We start from the raw sequence: 27378 nt of genomic DNA, 5'->3' as shown, positions 1-27378 counted from the left end.
AAAGCAGGTCTGCAATTGCAGTGCTTCCTTCTATGAAGTGCTGTCATTTACCCTGCTGAGATCAAAGGCTGTCAATGCTCTCTGTTCAGTCTTGCCTTCGTGTGGTGAGATTTAATTATAACAGCTACAGATGTACAAAACTGTGCATCTTTAATGTTAACTATTCATTGCTTGGTGAATTTTAAACCTATTGAGTTGCCAGAAGCCATGTACAAATTGTAGTCTGAATTGTTTGATTTTGCATTTAGAAGGATTGTAAAAGATGGGGCCTTAATCACCATTGTTTCTTGCATATATAGGTACAACTCCAAGAGGAGACACTGGAGAAGGACCAAGCTGGGCCTGTAAAGAGATACACCGTCACTGGTATACTACCAGCCACAGCCATCTTTCCCACCCTTGCCCCTATAGGCAATAGTAATGGAAGTGCAGATCTCAGCAGAAGCTGGATGGAGAAAATTTGTTTAGTTTCATGTTTTCTATTGAGAAATAAAAATTGGAGATATTTATTAGTCTATTGTGATTTACTGTTTTACCTGGCATATAATTGTTAATGGAAGTTCGGCTTACCATTGCAACCTGGGTTAGTTGGAATGAGTGCAGCTCCAGCATTGACATGGACAGCTTGGGTGAGTGGGCAAATCAATGGCAGATGCAGTATAATTTGGATAAGTGAGATTAACTTTGGAAGCAAAAATAAGGCAGATTACTACCTGAATGGTTCTAAATTAGGAGAGTAGAACAGGATCTGGGTGTCCTTGTGCATCAGTCATTAAAGGTAAGTGGGCAGTAAACAAGGCAAATGGTATATTGGCCTTTGTTGTGAGAGGTTGAGTGCAAGAACAGGGATGTGCTGTTGTAATTATATAGGGCCTTGGTGAGGCCACACCTAGAATATTATGTTTTGGTCCCTTCCCTTTTGAGGAAGGATTTTCTTGCTCTCATAAGAACATAATAATAGGAGCAGGAGTAGGCCATCTAGCCCTTTTGAGCCTGCCCCGCCATTCAATAAGATCATGGCTGATCTGTCGTGGCTCAGTTCCACATTCCCGCCCTCTCCCCATAACCCTTAATCCCCTCTCTTATCAAAAACCCATCAACCCACGTCTTAAAAATATTTAGCGAGGTAGCCTCCACCACTTCAACGGGCAGAGAATTCCAGAGATTCACCACCCTTTGAGTGAAGAAGTTCCTCCTCAACTCCGTTCTAAACCGCACCCCCCCTTTATCTTGAGGCTGTGCCCCCTAGTCCTACTATCCTTTCTGAGCGGGAAGAATCTCTCCACCTCTATCCTATCCATCCCATTCATCATCTTATACGTCTCAATGAGATCTCCCCTCATTCTTCTAAACTCTAACGAGTACAAGCCTAGTTTATTCAGCCTCTCCTCATAGCTCAACTCTGGTATCAGCCTAGTAAACCTCCTCTGCACTCCCTCCAAGGCCAAAATATCTGTGCAGGTGCGGCGCCCAAAACTGCACACAGTACTCCAGCTGCGGCCTCACCAATGCCCTATACAGCTGCAGCAAGTCCTCCCTACTTTTATATTCAATCCCCCTCGCTATTGAAGGCCAGCATCCCATTTGCCTTCCTGACCACCTGCTGCACCTGCAAGCTGGGTTTTTGTGACTCATGCACAAGGACCCCAAGGTCCCTCTGCACCATCGCCTGCTGCAGTTTTTCACCACGTAAGTAATAATCTTGGGAGAGCAGCGATAGTTTACAGGACTGATTCTAGGGATGGTGGGATTGATGTATTAGGATTGTTATCACTGGAGTTCAGATTAATGGGGGGGGCTGGAATCTGAGACTTAGTCCTGTTAGACCTTATGCAGGGATGGTGACAGTGGTTAGTATTGCTGCCTCAGTGTCGTGGACCAGGGTTCAATTTCCCTGTGTCTGCATGGGTTTTTCCTGGGTGCTCTGCTTTACTCCCACAGTCCAAAGATGTGTAGGTTGGATGACTGGCTACACTAAACTGACCCTAGTTTCAGTATTAAGAGTAAAAATCTGGGGTCATGGCCTGGGTAGGATTGTGGTCAGTGCAGATGCAATGGACTGAATGGCCTTTTTCTGCACTGTATGGTTGTGTTCCCAGTAATGGGAGTCCAGAACCAGAGGTCATTGTCTGAGAATTCAGGGTAGACCATTTAGGACGGCGATGAGACATTTCTTCACACAGACTGGTGAGCCTGTGGCATTCATTACCATAGGAAGTAGTTGATGCCAAAATGTTAAATGTATTCAAAGAGGTGACTACATGTAGCACTTGGGGAAGAAAGGATTAGGCTATTGCGTTGGCCAATCAGCCATGATCATGGTGAATGGCAGAGCAGGCTTGAATGGTCACTTTTTTCTAATAAGACACGAACCTGCCCAATAGGGATGAATCTGTGCCAATCTGCTCTCAAACTGAACTTGCTAGATTATTTTAGCTGCATTGGGTCTGAAGTCACAATACCAGACCAGATATGGATAGGTTTCTGGGTGGTAAAAGGTAGAAACCACAAAGTCACCACACTGGGAGGTAAAAGATGTATGTTTAAAATGTCTTTCACAGCTTTGCAAAGTCCTAAAGAGTTATTGAATTATCAAATTATCTTGGTCAGTTGTGTGATAAATACTTGAGGGGGGGAGGGGAGGAGAGGAGACAGATGCATCTTCAATATGAAAATCCATTTTTCACCCTCGAGTAGGTTAGTGTCTTATCCAAAAAAATTGAGGGGGAAAATAAGACAGAAAAGGCAAAGCATTTACAAGTTAAACAAAAATTAATTCCTTTATTATTTGAAAGACCTGGAAGGCAACAAAGCCTAGTAAATGTCAGTACAAGTGAACAGTGTGCATCATTCTTGCTGACATCTTGCCTCTATATATTACAGCACTCAGAAAATAAAATTTAAAAAGGTTCAAGACAGATGCAAAAAAAACAACTTTGAAGAGAAAGATTAATCCCACACTCCTAATTACAATGATCGAGCGTCTCACACACAAAAGCAAGTCAAGAGTGGGGACACCAGTCAAAACCACCAGAAAGTGATTTTATTTGTGGTAAAGGAAGGAATAAAGTAAAGTACAACTATAAACAATCTTCAACATACAGTATCATAGAATTTAAGGGTGGTGGGGAACAGAAGAAATTGGTTTCCATCTTATTGTGCTGAACTTTAGTTTCTATAAATATAAGCAGCTTAAAACATAGGGAGCAAAGAATTTAAAAATAAAATGAACATCTTCCTTCAAGCCTGTTTTTTGGCTATTAACTGTAGTTCATAGCCTACTCATGGCAACACTTGTATCCATAACTTGAAAAATTAAATATTGGGGAGCAAACAAAAAAGTCCTTTATGTTACCCATGCCCCAACAACCTGGTGACATCAAGTTCTATTATAAAAGGGTAGTTGTGGAGCCGGTGTTTGCACTTCATGGAGAGTCTGTAACTGGGCTACAGAAAGAAAGATAGTCACTAATAAATCCACCAGGGAATTTTTGTCCAGAAAGTTTTGAGAATGTGGAACCTGCTACCCTAGGGATTAGTTGAGGTAAACAAATTAGATGCATTTAAGAGGAAGTACATGAGGGAGGGTTGGTGTTGAAGTTTTAAATGCCATCAGGGACTACTGTACCATAAATTCTATACAAGCAGCAGCAATAGAACATCAAAGGCATAAGTGAAATATAAGTGACAGATTTAAAAGGAGCTAGATTGTATTGTCAGAGTCTGAAGGGATCCAGCCAGCACAAGACTCCACAAATAACTGCTCCACAGGCAACAGTACCATTCTGATCAGAGGTGGAATTCACTAGCAATTCTGAGGATGAATTGGGGTGGGGGTGGGGATGAGAGGAGGGAATGAGAATAGTCAGTCAAAAAAACCACAATGTAGTCTCGCTGGATACCTACATTTTGACTGCATAGGGACTGGAGGCAAAGTGGGTCGCCAGTAACCAGAGCAACATAATCAGAAGAAATACTTTTTATTTAAAATTTTGGTATAAGGCAGGATGTTTGAGTGGTTAAGAAATGGATCTGTGAGCCGTTATCAGAATATAGAAAAAAACTTCCAACATCTGGGAAGGATGAAGGTTACAAGTGTAGCAAGTCTTTATGGCCAATAATTATTTACCCTCCACCCTGCCCAAACCTTAACTGGAACTGATCTCCTCTGCAGCCAGTTGATCGCATACTGTTTATTCACTGGCAACAGCTGCTCTTTAAGATTGTTTTCCATTTTATCTTGCACTCATTTGGCATAGAATTCACTATTAAAACTTTACAACACGATTATTTGAGATTTTGTTTCATAAACCATCACATCCACACGTTCCTCAGCAAGAATACCAGATTGCACCTGACGTTAATTTGTATTTCAGCTAACCCTACTTCAAATGTTTGTTACTATGCAACAGGTCAGTATGAAGATGGCAGTGGGATGCAGAATCAAGGTACAAGTTAGGAGTCACATTACACAATCAATAGGATAATCAGGATGATTCATTCCTTGGGGCATTAAAAAGATCCACCCCAAGTGGACCTTCTAAGGACTAAGTTTATATTCCACCCCCTCAGTAACCATAACCATTGCTTCACAAGTGCATGCAAAATCTACACAGAAAGACATGGGGAATAAAATACAACCCTCACATCAGTTTAAAAGCAGAAAAATACTGCAGGTGCTGGAATCTGAAACCAAAACAGAAAACAATGGAAAAATTCAGCAGCATCTGTGGAGGGGGACTTCTTCAATATGGATTCAAAACGTCAACTCGGTTTTTTCTCTCCACAGATGCTGCCAGACCTGCTGGGTTTTTCCAGCATTTTCTGTTTTTGCCTCACATCATTGACCATTTCAGTAAACGTGGTGAGATGCGATGATTGAAAATGGGACAGGGGGTTGGATCCCTCGCTTCATGCAAGAGAAGGATCCCATGGCTGACCCAATTCCAAATGCTGGGCTGAGGGACCTTGCATTGTCTCTCTTTAATTTTGAGAGCAGCGAATCATCAACCACCAGCAGCCCAGGAACACGCAGGAAGAGAAGCATTCACTCTGCCGAAAACCTAGAAAGTGGAAAAGCAGAAGCTTGGATATGCCTTGTGCACAAACTGGCAACCAAGTCAAACATAATTAAATCAACGCTGTGTTACAGGGGAGAAGGTGAGGGGTGAAATCTGGATGTGCCAACACAAAAGCTATTTGGAAGCTGGAAAAGTTGGCAAAGGCAGTGGGACAGAGGCAGCCAGATCAGGAATGCTCCATACTGTAAACCCGGCACATAATATGCTCACTGCACTGTGAAACCCACTCATAAGATGTTCTCCACGCATCATCACTTTTGGTTTATTCATTTCTCATTGATCAGACCAGGCTGACATCATTATTTCAAAGCCCTGTGGCTTTTTTATTTAATGTGAAGTTGGTTTTAAGCATCTTTGCTCACACATTACTCAGTGGGGAGGGGGGCTTCATTATAAATTTTACACGCAGATCACCATTTTGTCACTCTCCAGTTTGCCTGTCAGGTTATGAAATGTGGGTATTCCAGGTCCCAAAAGACCAAACACATGACTGGAAATAGTTGAAGGCCAAACCATCTGGTTCAAGACCCTTGGCCTAACTACACCCTGCATAAGGACTGGGCTCTAACACTCATCATGGTGCCCAAAATCAGTGCCATGTCCTAATGCAGACACCCAGATTAGGTTACAAAAAGGCCACAGCATTTCTAGTTCCTGTCTGGAGGCAGGCACTGAAACAATATATTCAACACCAATAAGCTATGAGCATTTAAACTAATCCCCAAACTCTGGCGCCTTTGGGTAGTCTGCAAGGGTCATGCATTTTCTTTTAGCTTGAACCGTGGCCTATTCTTCCTTTCTCGTCAGCATGGGATGACACAACCAAGAGCAGCCTCTCTGCACCACCGTTCCAGCTGACCAAGTACAAGGAGAGATTTGAACCATCATCTAGCTCAGCGACCAGGGCAGAATGGCTTTAAGGACAGATCGAGACGGCGGCTTTTCACATTTCTCGGACTGCAACAAGGCCCAGATGAAAAGGCTCCTTATACGAATGATTCCCAGCAAAGGCAGCTAACCGGAGCTGTTGGGGTCCCAGAGCAGCCGAGGAAGACAGACAGAAAGTGCAAACATATTAAATAATACTCAGCAAAAAGAGATAACTATAAAGATTACAAAAATGCAATTAGTGCCACTTTTCATTAAAGCAAGAGGGAGGGAGAAAGCAAATTGTCCACAGCAAGTGCCCAAAGGGGAGATGTCGAACGCAGATCTTACTCATTAGTGCAGTGCTCCCACTGTAGGTCACAAAACCTCAGCAGGGCAGCATCTAGCACAATAACACGGAAACCAGGTCATCTGCTGAAGGACACACACCAGGTGTACTTCTCTTAAAGCAGAGGCTGCTGAAAATAGTTAGAGTGTTGCTGAGGGATCTGCTGGGCTTGGGAGACCAGGGGATAGCTTGCAGCCGGAGGTCCACTGACGGTAGTGTTCTGATAGGCGGACATGTCGTTACTCAGTCCTGCTTGCGCTGTGTAGGGAGCAGCTGGTCCAGTTGTCACCTGAAGGTTTCCCGCTTGGTTCATGTATGTTTGTGGCGGTCCAGTGCTGTTTGATAAATATTAAAAAACATTTTTTTTTTATGTTTATTTTCAAGAAAATTTGCCATAATCAGACATAATTAATAGGGGCAAAGAACACAAAAACAAGCAGGTTATGTTAAACTTCTATGGAATACTGGTTCATCCTCAACTAGGATGGCACATTGGTTAACACTGCTGCCTGTCAGCAGCAGGGACCCAGGTTCAATTCTAACCTTGGGTCACTGTCTGTATGGAGTTTGCACGTTCTCTGCCTGTCTACGTGGGATCCCACCAGGTGCTCCGGTTTCCTTCCACCGTCCAAAGACGTGCTGGTTTGGTGGATTGCCCCTTAATGTCCAAAGCTGTGTGGGTTAGGGGGATTAGCAGGGTAAATGCGTGGAGTTAGGGCAGGAGTGAGCCTGAGTAAGATGCTCTGCTGAAGAGTCAGTGTAGGCACAATGGACCAAATGGCCTCCTCTGCACGATAGGGGATTCTATGATTCTTGTTCTGTGGGTGCCACGGTTTAGGAAAGATTCACCAGAATGGTTCCAGTTAGGAGAAATTGGGACTTTTTTTCCTTGAAGAAGAAAAGATTGACAGGAGGTTTGATGTAAGTATTTAAAATGATGAGGATTGATGGGGAGAAACCGTTCCTACTGGCAGAAGGATCAAGAACTAGGAGATACAGATTAAAGATAATTAGCAAAAAGAAAAAGCAATGGGGAGGTGAGGAAAAATGATTTTCACGCAGTGAGTGCTTAGTATCTGGAACGTACTGCCCAAATGTGGTCCAGGCAGATTCAATCGAGATACTCAAGTGAGAATTGGCTGAAGATGATCAACTGTAAAGCTGGGAACCTCTGGAGAAGGCCAAAACGGATCATCTATTCGGCAGTACTGGATGAAGACGGCTGCAACGTCTTATCTTTTGCTCCGACATCTTGAGCTCTCTGATTATCCGATGATTAGAATATTCGTGCAGCCTCCTCCTCCTATTTAATTGTCCACCACTGTTCACGACTGGCAGGAGAGAGTGAAGACTTTTGATCAGATCCAATGGTTGTGGGCTCGCTTAGCTGTTTGTTGCACGCAGCATCCACTGTTTGGCGTGCAACTAGTCCCTGTGCTGCAGCTTCACTAGGTTGACACCTCATTTTTCAGTATGTCTGGTGTGGCATTCCCTCCTGCACTCTGCACTGAACAAGGGTTGATGGTAATGATAGTGTGTGTGTAGGGAATATGCTGAGCAATGAGCTAGATCACAGACTGTGGCTGAGTACAATACTGTTGCTGTTGAAGGCCCACAGCAACTTTGGATTATTAATCCAGTAAGATTACCACAAACAACATCACTGTTCCCACTCAATCAAGAATCTCAGATGTGAATGGGAATATAGGCAGGATGAGGAGAAGAATGCGTGACCTGGCATTGATAAGGCCACACCTGGAGTATCGTGCCAGTATAGTTTTGGTCCCTATATTTGCGAAAAGGTGTAGTGGCATTGGAGGCAGCTCAGAGATGGTTCACTAGATTGATTCCTGAGATGAGGGGTTTGTCGTATGAAGAAAGATTGAACAATTTAGGCCTATACTCTCTGGAATTTAGAAGAATGAGGGGAGATCAAATTGAAGTATTCAAGATGATATAAGGTAGGGATAAAATAGAGATGGAGTGGATGCTTCCACTTGTGGGGCATTCTAAGACGAGAGGTCATAGTCTCAGAATAAGGCATAATAAATTTAGAACAGAGTTGAGGAGAAACTACTTCTCCCAAAGGGTTGTGAATCTGTGAAATTCGTTACTCCAAAGTGCAGTGGATGCTGAGACAGCGAGTAAATTTGGAGAAGAGTTTGACATATTTTTAATTGGTAATGGGTTGAAGGGTTACGGGGAGAAGGCAGGAAAAATGGGGATGAGGAATATTTTGGCCATGATTGAATGGTGGAGCTGACTCATTGGGCCGAATGGCCTAATTCTGCTCTTATATCTTATGAACCTATGACCTTGGAATATTCCAAAGAAGTGTTGCTTAATTTACTCCGGAATGCCTTTTTTGAAATGGGGAGAGTCCGAGTTTTATCAGGTCTCCCTGGATCACACCAGGATTGCTGGCCAACATCTGTTACTCGGTCTCTGCTGCAGTCAGGTCCTCAGTAATGCACAGACATAGCTTCTCATCTTGTCCTCTCGTTTCTTTAGAGGAAAGGTGCAGAGTATGCCCAGCAGCTCCATGGCAGTAGTGCTGAGACAGGAACTGACCGCTCAGCGGGATCACCAACTCAACTACACGGGAACAGAGAGACGACAGTTTTAACATCTCTGACAGTGCAGCAATTTCTCAAACTGCTCTGAGCCAGTTTCTGGACTGGGATTCGAGTGCAGTGACTGTCTGACCACATGGATGAAATCCACGTGTGGAATCTAGTTTGTTGTCCATAGCAGTCAGATATAGGAAAACAGCTGGGAAACTATGGCTGTGACCCATACATAAGGAGTACCTTCAGAAGAGGCAAACCTGCTCATGTGATCCACAGACTAAGGGTTAACCATTGAGAGTACTGTACCTCATGTAGGGCATCTGACTGCTCTGGGTTGCAGTGGCTGAGTTTAAGGTCGGGGGCAGAGATCTCAGAGCACCAATCTGCTCAGGTCCTAAACTGTAGCCCTGGCTAGCTGCCACCTGCGAAATACCCGCTGGCATGTAGGCCGTACTCTGGGACTGTCCTGGATACACCTGTGGAGAATGAAAAAGGTAGCACGTTACTAATATTTCTAACTAATAGCAGTCCTAGACAATTTGGAAAATAGAAACACATTAAAAAGGGACTAACCATGGTAAGTGTGTGGAGTTACAGGGATAAAGTGGGGGAAGATGGTTTGGGCAAGCTACTCTGTCAGAATGGCCTCCCTCTGCACTGCAGAGGTTCTTTACCATTTACTAACCACAAGCGAAGTCCACTTCTCAAAACATACACAGCACAAAACATTTTTCTTCTTCAATGTCAACAAAACAAAGGAGATTGTCATCAACTTCATGAAGCGTAAAGGAAAACGTGCCTCTGTCTACGTCAACACGATCAAAGTAGAAAGGGCCAAGAGCATCAAGTTTCTAAGGTGTCCAGATCACCAATCTGTCCTGGTCCCCCAGTGCCGACACTATAGTTAAGAAAGCCCACCAACGCCTGTACTTTCACAGAAGGCTAAAGAAATTTGGCATGCCAGCTACAACTCTCACCAACTTTTACAGATGCACCACAAAAAGCATTTTTTCTGGTTATATCACAGCTTGGTATGGCTCCTGCTCTGCCCAAGACTGCGAGAAACTACAATAGGTCGTGAACGTAGCCCAGTCCATCATGCAAACCAGCCTCCCATCCATTGACATTGGCTACACTTCCTGCTGCTTCAGCAAAGCAGCCAACATAATTAAGGACCCCACGCACACCAGACATTCTCTCTGCCACCTTCTTCCATCGGGAGAAAGATATAAAAGTCTGAGGTCACGTACCCACCGACTCAAGAGCAGTTTCATAAGAAATAGGAGCAGGAGTAGGCCATCTAGCCCTTCGAGCCTGCCCCGCCATTCAATAAGATCATGGCTGATCTGTTGTGGCTCAGTTCCACTTTCCCGCCCTCTCCCCATAACCCTTAATCCCCTCTCTTATCAAGAACCCATCAACCCCGCTCAAAAAAGACAGGAGGACTAGGGGGCACAGCCTCAAGATAAAGGGGGGGCGGTTCAGAACGGAGTTGAGGAGGAACTTCTTCACTCAAAGGGTGGTGAATCTCTGGAATTCTCTGCCCGTTGAAGTGGTGGAGGCTGCCTCGCTAAATATTTTTAAGAAGCGGGTTGATGGGTTTTTGATAAGAGAGGGGATTAAGGGTTATGGGGAGAGGGCGGGAAAGTGGAACTGAGCCACGACAGATCAGCCATGATCTTATTGAATGGCGGGGCAGGCTCGAAGGGCCAGATGGCCTACTCCTGCTCCTATTTCTTATGTTCTTATGTTCTAACCCGCTTCTTAAAAATATTTAGCGAGGCAGCCTCCACCACTTCAACGGGCAGAGAATTCCAGAGATTCACCACCCTTTGAGTGAAGAAGTTCCTCCTCAACTCCGTTCTAAACCGCCTCCCCTTTATCTTGAGGCTGTGCCCCCTAGTCCTACTGTCTTTTTTGAGCGGGAAGAGTCTCTCCACCTCTATCCTATCCATCCCATTCATCATCTTATACGTCTCAATGAGATCTCCCCTCATTCTTCTAAACTCTAACGAGTACAAGCCTAGTTTATTCAGCCTCTCCTCATAGCTCAATCCCCTCAACTCCGGTATCAGCCTAGTAAACCTCCTCTGCACTCCCTCCAGGGCCAAAATATCCTTGCGCAGGTGCGGCGCCCAAAACTGCACACAGTTTCATTCCTGCTGCCATCAGACTTTGAATAGACTTGTCTTGCATTAAGTTGATTTTTCTCTACACCCTAGCTATGACTGTAACACTACATTCTGCACTCTCTCCTTTCCTTCTCTAGGGGCGGTATACTTTGTCTGTATAGCGCACAAGAAACAATACTTTTCACTGTATGTGTACACGTGACAATCAATCAAATCAAAATCAATTAAATCTCAACTCTTGCATCCAATTCTGCCAACTTGTAAAGTCTGAATTAAAAACTCCCTCGGTGAATAAGTAGCAGAATGAAGCTCTGTTTAAATCCCTTCCACTGTTTGTTGATTCTAATTTCAGCAAAGGTGGCCATACTGCACAAATGTCATGTGCTCCATCTACACCCTTTCCCAGTTCAGGTGGCCAAGTTTCTCTGCCATCAGCTGGAACTAACCTGCATGGGAACAGAGGCTGACTGTTGTGCATAGTAAGCCTGAGCCTGAGCCTGAGCTTGGGACTGGGTCTGAGGCTTGGAATACATGGAAGAGTACATAGGCACGTCATTCATCAATTTGTTGTACAGCTCCAGGGCTTCTAAAACTTTCACGTTCAGCTCCGACAGCTCAGAGTGCTTCCTAGAATGAGAGAGAGAGATGGGGAATCTTTCTTGAGAGCAGTCATTATACATAAAACATACAAGGAAAAGAATTTTCACCTCACTTTTAACAGGTGACTATTTAAATAAAAACTTACATCTCATTTGAAAATAAGTTTCGTAGTGCGTAAAAGAGATGGAAATTTCCACTTCACCCGTGAACAATGTCTTCGCACTAGCATCCATGCCTTTGTGCATTATTTTCAAACAGAATTTTAAAAAACTTTCTTCATGGGATGTGGGCATCGGTGGCTGGGTCACCATTTGTTGCCCATCCCTGGTTGTCCTTCAACCAAGTATCTTGCTCAACCAGTGGCACGGTGGTTAGCACTGCTGCCTCACAGCACCCGGGACCTGGGTTCGATTCCAGCCTCGGGTAACTGTCTGTGTTGAGTTTGCACATTCTCCCCATGTCTGTGTGGGTTTTTCCTCCAGGTATTCCAGTTTCCTCCCTTGGTCCAAAGATGTGCTGGTTAGGTGAAGTGGCCATGCTAAATTGTCTCTTGTCAGGGGGACTAGCTAGGGAATATGGGGACAGAACCTGGGTGAGATTGTAATTGATGAGGACTCAATGGGCTGAATAGCCTCCTTCTGCACTGTAGGATTCTATGATTTCTGAGGGCAGTTAAGTGCCTGGCCAGCATTTATTGTCCATCCCTAGTTGCCTGAGGGCAGTTAAGAGTCAACCTATTGCTGTGGGTCTGGAGCCACATGTCAGCCAGACAGGCGAAGGATGGCAGATTTCCTTCCATAAAGGGCATTAATGAACCAGGTAGGTTTTTTCTACAATTGATGACATTACTAATTTTATATTCCAGCTTTTGTTTATTAATGGAATTCAAATTCCACCAGTTGCTGTAGTGGCATTTGAACCCAAGTAGTGTGACTTTTTAGCTCAGCGACGTTCCCATTATACCGCCGTCTTGCATTTGCCTAGTGCTTTTCAGAACCCACTTGATGGCTCAAAGCACTTTACAATCAATGAAGAACACATGAAGTTTGGAATTTCTACCCCGCATAGTTCAAACAATGTGAATGCCTTGCTGAAACAACCCTCAAACCACCTTGGGGCAGCACGGTGGCACAGTGCTTAGCACTGCTGCCTCACAGCGCCACGGTCCCAAGTTCAATTCCTGGCTTGGGTCACTGTCTGTGTGGAGTTTGCATGGGTTTCGTCCGGGTGCTCTGGTTTCCTCCCATAGTCTGAAAAACATGCTGGTTAAGGTGCATTGACCCAAACAGGTGCCGGAGTGTGGCGACTAGGGGATTTTCACAGTAACATTATTGCAGTGTTAATGTAAGCCTTACTTGTGACTAATAAACTTTAACTTTACTTCAATCACATCAGACCCTTCACCTCAATAAGCAGACACTGTTCTGTTATCTTTAGCCAAGTGGAACCAATACTGGTGCCAGGTACAAAGCATCTGTAACCTCATTTATATTGCATAAAATGGAATAGATCACAAAGGCAGCTCACCACCACTTTCTCAAGAGCAATTAGGGATGAGCAATAAAGATGCTGGCCGAGCCAGCAATACTCACATCCCATTAAAAAAATTAAATAAAGCACCAGTTCATCATTATGTGGAAAAGTGCCAAAAATGACATACCATTTCTGGAAAGTTGACAAAACTTCAAGACTTTAATTGCAAGAAGAGTAAAAGACTTTAGCCCTCTGTATTCCAGCTTGGAAAAATATCAGACAAGACTAGATAAAGCCATTCTCATCTTTGTTTTCAAAATTTCTCAATGACCTTATCCCCTCATATTGCTGTAACCTTCTCCTACAATGTTCAGATATCTATGTTTCTCCAATTCTGTTCTCTACAGCAGCCTCAATTTTAATTGCTCCACCACCAGTGGCCAATTCCCTCCTTACACCTTTCCACCTCATCCCCTCCCCTCTTTAAAGGCCTCCTTAAAAGCATTTACATAGAAACATGGAAGATAGGAGCAGGAGGAGGCCAACTGGCCCTTCGAGCCTGTTCCACCACCATTCATTATGATCATGGCTGATCATTCAACTCAATAGCCTAATCCTGCTTTTTCCCCATAATCTTTGGTCCCATTTGCCCCAAGTGCTATATCCAGCCACCTGTCGAATACATTCAAATGTTTTGGCATCAACTACTTCCTGTGGTAATGAATTCCACAGGCTCACCACTCTCTGGGTGAGGAAATACCTCCTCACCTCAGTCTTAAATGATCTACCATGAATCCTTAGATTGTGACTCCTGGTTTTAGATTTGCCCATCATTGGAAATATCCTCCCTGCATCTATCCTGTCATTTGGTTTGGTACCCCAAAACCCATTGTGCGGCTGAAGTTTATTTCTCCGCAATTGCTCCTGTGAAATGCCATATGACATTTTACAACATTAAAGGTGCCATATAAATCCAAGCCGTTGTTACAGTGGTACAGCACTGACCAAGTCCTGCTAAGGCCATTTCCATCTATACCATCCAGGCCCCCCTCAACTTTGTGCATCTCGATCAAATCTCCCTCGGTTCCAATAAGAGCAACCCTAGTTTATCCAATCTTTCCTCCTGGCAACAATCACATGACATGCTCAGCTGTAACATACCCCAAAACAAGTGCCCGGAGGCTTGGATGGATGTGGAAGATTGAACTGAGTGAGAAAAAGATAGACAGGGGACTGGAACCCAACAGGTATCAATACTCCCAGGGGAAGACAAAGGAATAAGAAAATGCAATGAGTATTTTATGGAGCTGCTTTATCCTTCAACCATTCTCACTGGCTGACAGCTTGATACAGAGAATCCCAGAGCGCTACCAGACCCGGAGTATCATTGTAGCGTGACTCCTCTTGGCCTGAAGCGAACAATGTCTGAGGAAACCAGAGCGTGGAAAGAGACAACAAACATGTTGGAGGAAAAATAAATGAAAATGTCTTTGCATTTTAACTTACCTCTGCACGTTAAGAAACAAGTTTTGAAATACTAATCACAAACTGTTAGCTTGCATTTGGACAAGGCACAGTGATGTGCAATGCTAGATGAACCTGTGACTAGGCATGTTTCTGGCACGTTTGTGCCAGTCATGGCAGCACTGGAGCAACAGGGAAAGGAGGAAAATAAGAACATAAGAAATAGGAGCAGGAGTAGGCCATCTGGCCCTTCGAGCCTGCCCCGCCATTCAATAAGATCATGGCTGATCTGTCGTGGCTCAGTTCCACTTTCCGGCCCTCTCCCCGTAACCCTTAATCCCCTCTCTTATCAAAAACCCATCAACCCGCTTCTTAAAAATATTTAGCGAGGCAGCCTCCACCACTTCAACGGGCAGAGAATTCCAGAGATTCACCACCCTTTGAGTGAAGAAGTTCCTCCTCAACTCCGTTCTAAACCACTCCCCCTTTATCTTGAGGCTGTGCCCCCTAGTCCTACTGTCTTTTTTGAGCGGGAAGAGTCTCTCCACCTCTATCCTATCCATCCCATTCATCATCTTATACGTCTCAATGAGATCTCCCCTCATTCTTCTAAACTCCAACAAGTACAAGCCTAGTTTATTCAGCCTCTCCTCATAGCTCAACCCCCTCAACTCCAGTATCAGCCTAGTAAACCTCCTCTGCACTCCCTCCAAGGCCAAAATATCTTTGCGCAGGTGCGGCGCCCAAAACTGCACACAGTACTCCAGCTGCGGCCTCACCAATGCCCTATACAGCTGCAGCAAGACCTCCCTACTTTTATATTCAATCCCCTTCGCTATGAAGGCCAGCATCCCATTCGCCTTCCTGACCACCTGCTGCACCTGCAAGCTGGGTTTTTGCGACTCATGCACAAGGACGCCGAGGTCCCTCTGCACCGTCGCCTGCTGCAGTTTTTCGCCACGATCTAAGTTCAGAGTGTGATTGACTGCAAAGTGCCTAAATAGAACAGGGAAAAAACCATCAGGAAAATGAATTTGTTTTCTGGCTTCCTACCTGTCTATCTCTTCCAGCTTCTCATCAATAATTGGTCCCATTTGTTGGCAGACATCTGTAAATGAAGGACACAACAGATCATTTATCAAAACTGCACAAAGAAGAATAAGTAGGTCAGTATGTGCCTCATCCTCTACAAAATTAAAAGTTTAATCCATACTGCAAGACATCTGCAAAGTTCATAACTTTCTAATTCACTGTTCTGTGCTTTTTTTTGTGTTTGTAAAATTAGGAAAAGACAAATCCAGCAATCCTTACTCTACTCATTACACACAGCGGCTTCATTGACACAAAATGTTAACTCTGTTTCTCTCTCCACAGTGCTGCTCCATGTTGAATACCACCTGGAAGAAACACTAGATTTCAAGTGTACAGAATATCCTCTAGACGAGAGACTTCAATGACCATCATCAGTGGTACAGCACTGACCAAGTCCTGAAGGCCGTATTTGCCAGCCTCTCCGACAATGATTCCATACAGAAACTACAAGCAAGGGGAGGCCATTCAGCCCTTCAAGCCTGCTCGACCATTCATCTCGTTCATGGTTGATCATCGAATTCATTATCCTGATCTCCTATTCTTCCCATATCCCTTGATCCCTTTAGTCCCAAGGGCCATATCTAATTTCTTAATGAAATCACATAACGTTTGGGTCTCAACTACATTCTGTTGTAGTGAATTCCACACATTCACCATCCTCTGGGTGAAGAAATTTCTCTTCACCTCAGTTTAAGAAGGTTTACCCTTATACTTAAACTATTACCTCTAGTTCTGGGCCCCCCTAAACTTGGGAACATTCTTTCTGAATCTACCCTGTTGAATCTATTAGAATTTTATAAGTTTCTATGAGATCCCCTCTCACTCCTCTAAACTCCAATGAATACAGTCCTAACCGACTTGATCTCTCCTCATAAGACAGACCTGCCATCCCAGGAATCAGCCTGGTAAACCTCCACTTTACTCCTTCTGTAGCAAGGGCAACCTTCCTCAGATATGGACACCAAAACTGCACACAATCCTCCAGGTGTGGCCTCACCAACACCCTATAGGGATGAGGAACTTCATTTATGCAGATTGGACTCTTCATTGGAGAAGGGAAGGCTGAGGGGAGATTTCATTGAGATATTTAAATTCATGAGGGTCTGGACAGAATAGACTGAGAGAAACTATTCCCAATGGTGGAAGGATGGAGAATGAGAGGGCACTGATTTAAGGTGACCAGGAAAAGAAGCAAAAATGAAGTGAGAAAAACAAATTTTCAGACAGCAAGTGGCTGAGGTTTGGAAATGCACTGGCTTGTGTGGAGGCAGGTACAATCAAAGCATTCAAAATGGAATTAGACTGTTATCTAAAATGGAAGGAATATGCAGGGTTGTGGGGAGAAGGCAGGAGAATGGCACTAAGTGAGTTGCTCAGTTGGTGAGCTGCTGCAGACACAATAGGCTGAATGGCCTTCTGTGCCATTTAAAGTAAAACACTGGGGCTGGTTACCTTCTAGATGTAACAGTTCGGCCGAGTCAGGCTGTTGATCGGTGGGAATTGCATTTTGAAGCAACTGCAATACCTGGTCCATCTTTTCCTATGAAAATATAAAATTTTTTTTAAAAAATTACAATATTTCAAAACAATGATAGCAGACAATCTGAACATGAGCTGACACTGAACCTTCTTGGGCTGTGATAGCCTATCAAGTCTCTATCCAAATACTGCAAATGTATTCCAGGGTGCAGAGGCGGCTGCAGTGCTGATTAACTATTACAAATGTGTTCTTTCTTCCAAAATATCTCGTTTCATTCTAATAAATACTCTCCTGAATAACTTCTCGGCTGTTAAGAATCTGGCTTGGCATCACAAATCACTGCTTCCTGCGGGTGGCACAATGGTTCACTGCTGTCTCACAACACCAGGAACCCGGGTTCTATTCCCAGCTTGGGTCACTGGCTGTGGAGTTTGCACGTTCTCCCTGTGTTTGCATGAGTTTCCCCCGGGTGCTCCAGTTTCCTCCCACAGTCTGAAAGACATGCTAGTTAGGTGCATTGGCCAAGCTAAATTCTCTGTCAATGTAGCCCTACAGGTGCCAGAGTGTGGCAACTAGGGGATTTTCACAGTAACTTCATTGCAGTGTTAATGTAAGCCTACTTGTGACATTAATAAACAACTAAATTAAAAACTAAACTGATTGAAAGGAAACTTTCATTTTTTTAATTTCATTCATGGGACATGGGCATCGCTGGCTGGCCAGCATTTATTGCCCATCCCTAGTTGTCTTGAAATGAGTAGTTTGCTAGCCCATTTCAGAGGGCAGTCGAGAGTCAACCACATTATGTAGCGTATGAGCCATATGAGGACAAGTGACCAAAGATTTGATCAAAGATGTACACTTGAAGGAGCCTCAAAGAGGGAGGCAGAGAGGGAATGCCAGCGTTTGGGGCCTAGGCACTTGAAGGTACACCTGCCAACACCAGAGAAACGGAAATTAGGGAATGTACAAGAGAAAGAAGCCACAGTTAGTGGAATACAGAGCATCCTGCTGATTACACCAATGCTCACCCAGGGAGAGTGGCCCAGTTGGGTGGAATACTGGAGATCTGCTAGCGTTCTGGAGGAGTCTGCACTTCCAATGAAGAAAATGACAAAGAGACAGAAAGATAAAAGCTTTGAAACCTGAAAAAAATCCACTTACCTCGTCAATATAAACGGGCTCAGGCTCCGAAGGCTGAACCTCTTGTTCAGTTGTCTCCTCTGCCACAAAAATCTTCTCTGTAAACAAATGGATCTCCATAAGTAATTCTGCATTATTCTTTTAAGCCTGCGTCCACACTCTATCACACTGCCAGATAACAATGTCACTTACATCACAAACTCCCAATTCCATACATAAATCAATATGAATCACAGTTGGTGTAATGAGCTACAATAACTGGGTAAGTGTCTAAAAGCAGCATGCAGTTCTGTCCTTGAGAAGGTACGTCAGTGAGAAACACAGACGCAGAGCAAAGAACAAACACCGACAAAGTTTGGCCCTTGTCAATCTGGCACTGATGGGTAAAGAGTCAGGGAGTCAGAGTAGGGACAGATTCTACGAGCTACACGACTTTCTCCTGCCTTGTGCTGTGCTATTCTAAGATCCTTCCCATCCACAACAGTGACAATATCTCACTACCCTTGCAGGTTCACCAAAGGTACCAAATCTATCCCTGAAAGGACAGAAGAATTTTCAAACAAAATCTTGAACTCCCAGGTCTTGAAAACAGGTGTTGAAACTCCATTCTTTCCCTATTGCAGTTCAAGTGACAATAACCCTAAAGGACCAGCAGCAAACACCCAAAGACAAACTCCAGCACAGGACACCAAACAAGTACATCATGTTGTCAGGAAAGATGTTTGTAATTTGGCCGCTCTACAGTCAAGGAATAGCTAGAAACTCCAACATCAGGAGAGTTAGATTAATGTTCTGAACCGACCTGAACATGATAGTCTGAACTGTTATCTTCATCCAGTTCCAATGTGCGTACTGTCACTGTCAGTACTGAAGTTTACTCTGTTGCCAATATAGTTCACTCAAACTTGGGCAGCATGGTGGCACAGTGGTTAGCACTGCTGCCTCACATGGCTGGGTCCCAGGTTCAGTTCCGGCCTCGGGCGACTGTCTGTGTGGAGTTTGCATGTTCTCCCCGTGCCTGCGTGGGTTTCCTCTGGGTGCTCTGGTTTCCTCCCACAGTCCAAAAATGTGCAGGTTAAGTTGATTGGCCATGCTAAATTGAGCCTAGTGTCAGGGGAATTAGCAGGTTAAACGTGTGGGGTTACGGGAATAGGGCCTGGGTGGGATTGTGGTCAGTACAGACTTGTTGGGCTGAATGGCCTCTTTCTGTACTGCAGGGATTCTACAATGCCTATTCTAAACTTCTACCATTTAGTAGCTATGACACTTAGTAAAGCATCAGAGAGAAGGATAAAAGTTACAAGGCAGTAATCCAATCATGGACATTTGTCGGCACCATAAGCTAGAAGCAAAGCTTGAACAGTTCAGCTGGTTTGGAATTCTGTCCAATGTTCTATCAAACATTCCAAAAACAGATTTTAAAAACACACATTCACACAGTGGCATTTTCTGCTATTCAATTTGAGTGGTGTAGATAAACACACACAAGCAAAAGATACCACCAATTTTTAAATCATTAAAACCCAAAACAACATTTCCCAATGTCATACTGACTTTAGAAGCTTGGATATGAGTCACTGTTCTGTGACTCTGGCTAATACTACACTTCACAAGCATGATTGCAAAATGCTGGCCAGGCAGCATATGTGGGGAGCAAAACCAAATTAATGTTTCCTGTTGTAACCTTCTCAGGGTCTGCTCAGAATCAGTTTGGACGAAAGGCCCTTGACCTAAATGTTAGTTCAGTTTCTCTCCCCATGGATGCCTCTTGATTTGCTGAGTATTTCCAGCCTTTCCTGTTTCTTCTCTCAGATTCCCAGCATTTTCCTTTTGTACTGCATTTCCTGAGATAGCTACAGATGATGGCAGGGAAATAATAAAAAAAAAATCAGGTTGCTGCCACTTGGCCCTTGACTGATAGCAAAAAAAAAGCTGTGATATTTCTCTCCATCGCTCCAATGGTTGTGAACATCTGGAACTCAATCGGAGTACGTTTACAACTCAGATTTCTAAGCACTACAGAATCAGGGGATGGGGCAGGAAAGTGAACTGATGTAGAAGTTATCTTATTGAATGGCACAACAGGCTTGTGGGGGCATGTTTATGATTCCTCTTTAGTCTTCACAGGCCCTTTCAGTCCCTTTGGCAAAAGGAGATCACCGAAATCAGAGTACCCGCCACACACACATGCCCCAATAAAAGTAAATTTTAAATCGAAAGATTTCACTGTGTTTCCCTGACCACAGGGGGTCAGTTAAGAGACTACCACATTGCTGTGGCTCTGGTCACATGTAGGCTAGACCGGGTAAGGACGGCAAATTTCCTTCTCTAAAGGACATTAGTGAACCAGATGGGTTTTCCCAACAATCCACAATGGTTTCCTAGTCATCAGTATATTCTTAATCCAAATTTTCTTTTCAACTGAATTCAAATTCCACCACCTGCCATGGTGCAATTTGAACCCGGGTCCCCAGGACATCAGCTGAGTTTCTGGATTAATACTCAAGTGATAATACCACTGGTCACGGTTCTCCAAAGGAAAGAATGCGAAGGTACAAAAAAAAAATGCACTTACCTGGCTCAGGCTCTGCATTCAGACTGGTCGATACAAAATTCGAAGGAAAAAGCCCAACTCCTCGTTTTGTCTCTCCTCTCCACCAGTTCGGATCACTAAGCAAGACAGCAAAACATAGGCTGCAACCTCATGTCTGGATATCAGGCAGTTTACACTACAATGCTATACTCACATTTTACTGAAATCATAACTCAAGTCTCAGTTTTGAAACAGCTGCTTGAGGTGTTGTTCCTGAACTAGAATATTTTCTTTGTTCTCTCTCTGGTTTTTGAAATGTCTTCTCAGAGCACATCCTTTTTTCAAAACAAAACCCTGGTTATCTGGTACCCTGCCTCTCCAATGAGTAGCTTTAAACCTACATTCTATGGATTCAAATAAGAGCTGTTTACAGTGCAGTACCCGGATTTTAATCATTCCTGTTCAGCGCGGTCAATCGACTAGACTGCAGTTGGGTGACTGCTCGTTTTCATCTGGGAATGTGAATGAAACTTTGACAGACAGAGAGACTGCAGTGACAACGATAGAATGCAGGTCCCTTTAAGAGTAAACCGGGACTAGCTTGAATGATTTGAGAGCAGGTGATGCTCACTGAAGCCAGTAGTGGAGCTCCAGTACTCCAGGAGGAGAGTTCCTGCTGGACAAGGAAACGATCCAGAGGGAAGAGTGGAAACTGGTAGTTGTGCTGAACTATTGGTATTACAACAAAACAGTTGTAAATTACAGAATGTCATCTGTTGCCCGATTCAATAAATGGACATTGTTCTGTTAAACACAGAATCCCTATAGTACAAAAGGAGGCCATTCTGCCCATCAAGTCTGCACTGACCACAATCCCACCCAGGCCCTATCCCCATAAATTTACCCTGCTAACCTCCCTGACACTAGGGTCAATTTAGCATGGCCAATCCGCCTAACCTGCATATCTTTGGACTGTGGGAAGAAACCGGAGCACCCGGAAGAAACCCACAGACACGGGAAGAACGTACAAACTCCACACAGAAAGTGACCCAAGCTGGGAATCAAACCCAGGTCCCTGGCGCTGTGAAGCAGCAGTGCTAACCACTGTGCTACCATGCCGCAATATATCAGTGACAACTTCAAAACTACTTAATTGGTTGTAAAGTGCTTTGGGATGTCATGCAGTTGAGAAAAGCACTATATAAATACCAATTTTTCATTCCTTTTTTCTCCTGGTGTTACTGTCCTGACAACTGGCAGCAACACACAGACAGAAACAGTTACAATGGTGGACTCCACATCTGGTCCATAACCAGAAGGAATGTTTGCCATTCCTTGGGGACTGAGTCTGTGGCCAGTGCTACCTCAGCCTTTATGAGTTTGTGGACAATTGCTTACAGTACCTTCCCTCCTCTGCTGATCCAGTACGGAGCCTCAGAGATGTGAAGATTCCTCGAGAAGGAAACATTTACAGAGCTATGCTAAAAGAACGGGGATTGGGCCTAATTGGATAGCTCTTTCAGAGATTGGCACAGGCATGCCGTGCCAAAACAGCCTCCTTACGTGCTGTAGAATTCTACAAAACTACCACTTGTTGGCATTTCAGCCGTGAAACCAGTTGCGAGAGAGGACCTGAACACACAATTTATCAGTGGCAACTCTGCCCCAAGTCCAAGGGGAAATATCGAGCCTTCATTTGGCAAACGTCAAGTTAGACAAATTAAGTCATTTCAAACCATACCTGTCATCTAAAATGGTGATAATCTCTCCAGCTTTAAAAGTAAGCTCATTGTCTTCAACAGCCTCAAAGTCGTACAGGGCGCGAACCATGCGGACTTCAGTTCTGTGGCTGTTTGAAGCATTTTCTGTTGTCGGGTAGAGAGACTTGGTTTCTGTCTGCTGCTGTTTCTGCTCCTGCAATGAAAGCTCAATAGCTGGAAGAGCAAACAGAAAAATATTAAAATTTTTCAAGTTAAAGTTTATTTTTCAGTCATAAGTAAGGCTTACATTAACACTGCAATGAAGTTACTGTGAACTTTCCCCAGTCGCCACACTCTGGCACCTGTTCGGATCAATCCGCCTAAACAGCACAAGATTCAGACTGTGGGAGGAAATTGAAGCACCCAGAGGGAACCCATGCAAACACAGGGAAGCACAGCGTCCCAAGCCGGGAATCGAACTCAGGTCCGTGGCGCTGTGAGGCAGAGGCATTAACCACTGTACCACCATGCTGCCCTAACATGCACACGTAACATGCATGATCCTCCACCTCCCTACACTATTTTCTTTAAAAAAGTTGATTCTTGAATCTAAACCCAATTCATTTTAGCTTCCTTTTACTGAAGGGATTTTCCGTTACATCAAACCACAAAGATTGGTCAGGTGGTTATGTGTCTTGGGCTACAGGAAGATATAGATGGAATGGTCAAATGGGCAGATAAGTGGCAGATGGAATTTAAGAAATAGGAGGTAATACACATTGGAAAGAGTAATTTGACAAAGAAGTATTCAACGAACGGCATGACACTAGGTGGTGGTGTCGAACAAAGGGACCATACATCTCTGAAGACGGAAGACCATGTTCACAGGGTGGTGAAAAGGGCGTATGTGACACTTGCCTTTGTCAATTGAAGCATAGATTACAAAGCAGGGAAGTAAAGTTGGAGCTGAGTAGAATTTTGGTGAGGCCACACCTAGAGTACTACGTGCCACATTACAGAAAAGTTGAGATTGCACTGGAGGAGGTGCAGAGGAGATTCACCAGGATGCTGCTGGGGATGGAATATTTAAGTTATGACGAGAGATTGTTTATGTTGGAGCGGAGAAGATTGAGCGGGGATCTGAACGAGGTACAAGATTATGAGGGACATGGACAGAGTGGATCAGGAGCAGCTGCTCTCCTTAGCTGAAGGGTAAGTCATGAGGGGACATAGGTTTAAGGTGAGGGGCAGGAAAAAAAATTTACCCAGAGGGTGGTGTTGTCTGGAATGAACTGCCTGGTAGGGTGGTAGAGGTGGGTCGCCTCACATCCTTTAAAAAGTACCCAGATTAGAACTTGGAAAGTCATAACATTCAAGGCTATGGGCCAAGTGCTGGTAAATGGGATTAGGTGGGAGGTCAGGTGTTTCTTGCATGTCAGTGCAGACTAGATGGACTGAAGGGCCTCTTCTGCACTGTATGATTCTAAATCTTACATCTTGCACGCACTTCAAATTCATGGTGGGAAGGGATGTACTCCACACACTTCCCCCATAATAACAAATGCCTACTGTCACATTTCGAATAGGGAATTACCTGAAAGAAAGTCATGTTGGAGCTGAGTAGAATTTTGGTGACACAGGGCAATTACATCCTCCCACCAGTGAGACGCTGTCGCCCTCAACAGTGGCTTGTAAAGTCTACCCAGAGTTTACATTATAAATGAGAAGATTTATTATGGCAACATACAGGGCATGATTCAAATCCTTGCACTTTGGTCCAATTAGCCTTTGAAACCTTTTCCTGAAGACTTTGCTGAATTGGAAAGCATGTTTTATGATGCCCTGCAGCTCTTCTGTTTCGTAGGCCACTTTTGAGAATTTTGCCTTTGTTGTGCTTCAGCTTTCAATAACAATCCTTGAAAACAGAGTAAGACTGCTGGACCTGAACACTATTCTTTGCTACAAATCACTCCGTCACCAGCCAGCAACACACGTAGAGCTCTCAACCAGGTACTTTATGCGTTTCTGCCTGGTTGAAGCATGCCCTATGTCAATAAGATTTAGGGGGTTATGTGCCCAGATCACTAGAATGCAATGGGTCAGGTAGAAAAAGAAATCCAAAAGTCTAATGGAACTTTAGTCTTTTTCAATCTGGAGGGTTAGAATATAGAAAGGACGGGGGGTGGGGGGGGGGCGTGTTTCATTCTGGCTAAACTTAGCTCTGGTTAGATTACATCTGGAGCTGTGTACAACACAACATTTAAAGAAGTATTTATTGACCTTGGAAGGAGTGCAGATTCACTGGAATGTTACCAGGTCTCCAAGGTCACATTATGATGAGGGATTATGTAAAGCTGGTATATAGAAGGTTATGGGGTGATTTGATCGAGGTTTTTAGGTTTCTGAATGGGGTAGATAGGGGTGAAACCACAATCAAGCAGGTGGTTCACCCAGAACGAGGCTAGCCCATTGCACTTCGCGTGTGCTGATGCCTGCGACGTCTGCAAATGCGGGATACGCGACTGCAAAACGTGTGGTAGTGGGGGACTGCATTCATGCTCTCCCCTAAATTTCTAATAAAAAAATAGACAGAAAGCACTACAACAGTAAGTTTTCAACGATCAAGGTTCCTTTCTCTTCCCACGCTGCTGGCAACTATGCCATCAGTCTTGGCTTTATCTGAACTCAGGTTCAAAACTCTAATAAACTAACAAAAGTACAATCCCCACACAAATTTTAAGCAGCAAAATATTTGCTTTGTGACCTTGTTGCTTACCTTTAGCTAGGTCTACATCTTCAGTATTTCTACTAATTGCTGTCGTGCCATTTTTAGATGGATTCGAAGTGCTCTGGCTCTGTTAAAGAGAAAGAACGTGTGTGTGTTCTGCAAAGTACATTTTCCTGTTCCAAACCCAACGTGGCAAATTTCGGTTTTAAAGATCCTTTCTACCTCTGCAGTATAAAATGGTCAGAGCTGCTTTTAACTGTACAAGTGAAAGGATGGCTTCTGTTCCATTGCAAAGAAGTGTGTGACAGCACCAAGTAGATAATCAGAGTTTTCCATTTCTGCATCGTTTGACTGTCCCTTTCAATATTTTTCTTTTGCTTTTCACATCTTACTCTGTGCACCCCTCCAGTCCCTAAATTTCATAATTGGTCACACCAACAACAGCCTGACACCAGCCAGGATGAAATGTTCCATTTGATATTCATTACCTTAAACATTTCACTCCCGCTGCCACCGATACATAGTGGCAGCAGTGTGTACCATCTACAAGATGCACTGCCAAGACTCCTTCAAAAGCAGCTGTCAAATCTACTGCATGACACAGATGCATGGAGCACCACCACCTGCAAGTTTGCCTCCAGGAATTGGAATTACATCATTGTTCCTTTACTGTCACTGGATCAAAATCCTGGAATTGCCTCCCTAACAGCACTGTGGTGGTAGACTGCAGCAATTCAACAAGACAGCTAACCACCATCTGCTAAGGGCGATTCATAGAAGTCTGCAGCGCAGGCAGCCATTTGGCCCATCGGGTCTACACTGATCACAATCCCACCCAAGCCCTAACCCTGTGCATTTATTCTAGCTAGGCTCCATGACGCTAAGGGGTAATTTAGCACAGCCAATCCACCTAACCCACACACCTTTGGACTGTGGGAGGAAGACAGAGCACCCAGACGAAACCCACTAGGGCTGGGCAATAAATGCTGGCCTATCCAGCACTCACATCCCATAAGCAAAATCAATCAAGCATCTGCCTAAGCCCCAAGATCTGGAATTCCCACCCAAATCTCTCCACCTTTCCTCTATTAAGATGCTCCTCTCTCAAAATATAATGTCCTAATATCTCCTGAAGGCCTCTTGTCAATCTTTGATAATTTTCTCTTGGAGCATCCAGGAACACCTGAAAGCTGTAATAATGCATATTGTTACTGTTACTGTTAAACAGCACCAAGGAGAGATATTGGGTGAGAGACAGCAGTAAGCACACAGGTTCCTCCCTATCTAATACTGGGACAATCTCAACATATTTTTCTCTATTCAAAGCTGCTGCCTTGTAGTACCTCCCCAACATACAACACCACCCCTCAGAATGACAAAGCAAGCTGCTGCATTAAAGTTCTTCTCCAAGTTACACACCATCCTAATTTTGGCACACATCTTTGTTCTCTCACATTGTTACTGGGTTAAAATTCTGGATCTCCCTCCCCAACAGCACTGAGAAAACATCTTCATTACATAGTCTCCAACAGGTCAAGAAAAGGGGCCAGAATGAGCAGTAAATGCAGGCCTTTCTAGCCACATCAATATCCTGCAAACGAACATTTATAAAGAAAGGTACCTGAGAGCTAGTTGAAGGAAAGGTGACACCATCTTCTTTAAGTGCTTTGATGGTAGCAGCAACAAGACTGAGCTGGGGATCCTTCTGAAACTCCTCCGCCCACTCAACCATTAATGCCTTCAGCTTCTCACAAACCTTCGGATGAGCCTGGATACAAATAGCAAGATTCAGCTCATCATACTGAGTAGTTAATATATAGCTTTATTTAAAAAAGAGTAAACTCGTTATTGATAATGGGCATGTATTTAGCTTGGTGGAGGAGGTCACATGCTCAAACACTGGTCTATAGCAGCTACCAGGAATCGAGGTCAGGTGTAGTGCCAAGTTTACAGTCCAGCCCATTCTCCAGTGCCCTCCGAGGTGGATGTGTAGATAGCAGGTAAAAACAAAATCAGAATTTCCTGCAACACATCTTGCAGTTTGAACTCTTCTCATTATGATCGGCCATTTGGAAGAGTCAGATTCTTTACTGGAGAAAGTAAAGGGCAAATAAAAAATTTAAAACAACCCAAACAAAGTACCTAGCCCTCGCTGCAGCAGAGATC

General features: G+C 44.1%; 1 protein-coding gene and 2 non-coding genes across 5 annotated transcripts in view; 2 read left to right on the top strand and 1 right to left on the bottom strand.

Moving 5' to 3' along the window:
• On the top strand, window positions 1–132 carry LOC145350394 (small nucleolar RNA SNORA69). The gene has a single exon (XR_013888182.1). It is a non-coding gene; the product is annotated as a small nucleolar RNA SNORA69 (small nucleolar RNA).
• A 2621-nt stretch (window positions 133–2753) lies between these two features.
• The window catches only part of stam2 (signal transducing adaptor molecule (SH3 domain and ITAM motif) 2), a 50509-nt gene continuing 25884 nt past the window's right edge, over window positions 2754–27378 (bottom strand). For 2 of the 3 annotated variants that reach the window (XM_080199525.1, XM_080199524.1), the window contains 10 exons: window positions 26834–26980; window positions 25261–25339; window positions 22526–22718; window positions 20827–20921; window positions 18273–18349; window positions 17081–17168; window positions 15590–15644; window positions 11446–11626; window positions 9174–9343; window positions 2754–6632 (listed from right to left, as the gene is read on the bottom strand). In XM_080199525.1, the coding sequence (XP_080055651.1) occupies window positions 6413–6632; window positions 9174–9343; window positions 11446–11626; window positions 15590–15644; window positions 17081–17168; window positions 18273–18349; window positions 20827–20921; window positions 22526–22718; window positions 25261–25339; window positions 26834–26980 (1305 nt within the window). In that variant the 3' untranslated portion in view covers window positions 2754–6412. The remainder of the gene's footprint in view (window positions 6633–9173; window positions 9344–11445; window positions 11627–15589; window positions 15645–17080; window positions 17169–18272; window positions 18350–20826; window positions 20922–22525; window positions 22719–25260; window positions 25340–26833; window positions 26981–27378) is intronic. The other variant, XM_080199526.1, reaches the window with a different exon arrangement.
• On the top strand, window positions 24896–25052 carry LOC145350401 (U1 spliceosomal RNA). The gene has a single exon (XR_013888188.1). It is a non-coding gene; the product is annotated as a U1 spliceosomal RNA (small nuclear RNA).

Source organism: Carcharhinus amblyrhynchos, chromosome 11 (genome assembly GCF_965287045.1).
Source record: "Carcharhinus amblyrhynchos chromosome 11, sCarAmb.v2.hapA, whole genome shotgun sequence".
Taxonomy (NCBI): Eukaryota; Metazoa; Chordata; class Chondrichthyes; order Carcharhiniformes; family Carcharhinidae; genus Carcharhinus; species Carcharhinus amblyrhynchos.
This window is presented reverse-complemented; position numbering and strand designations above follow the sequence as displayed.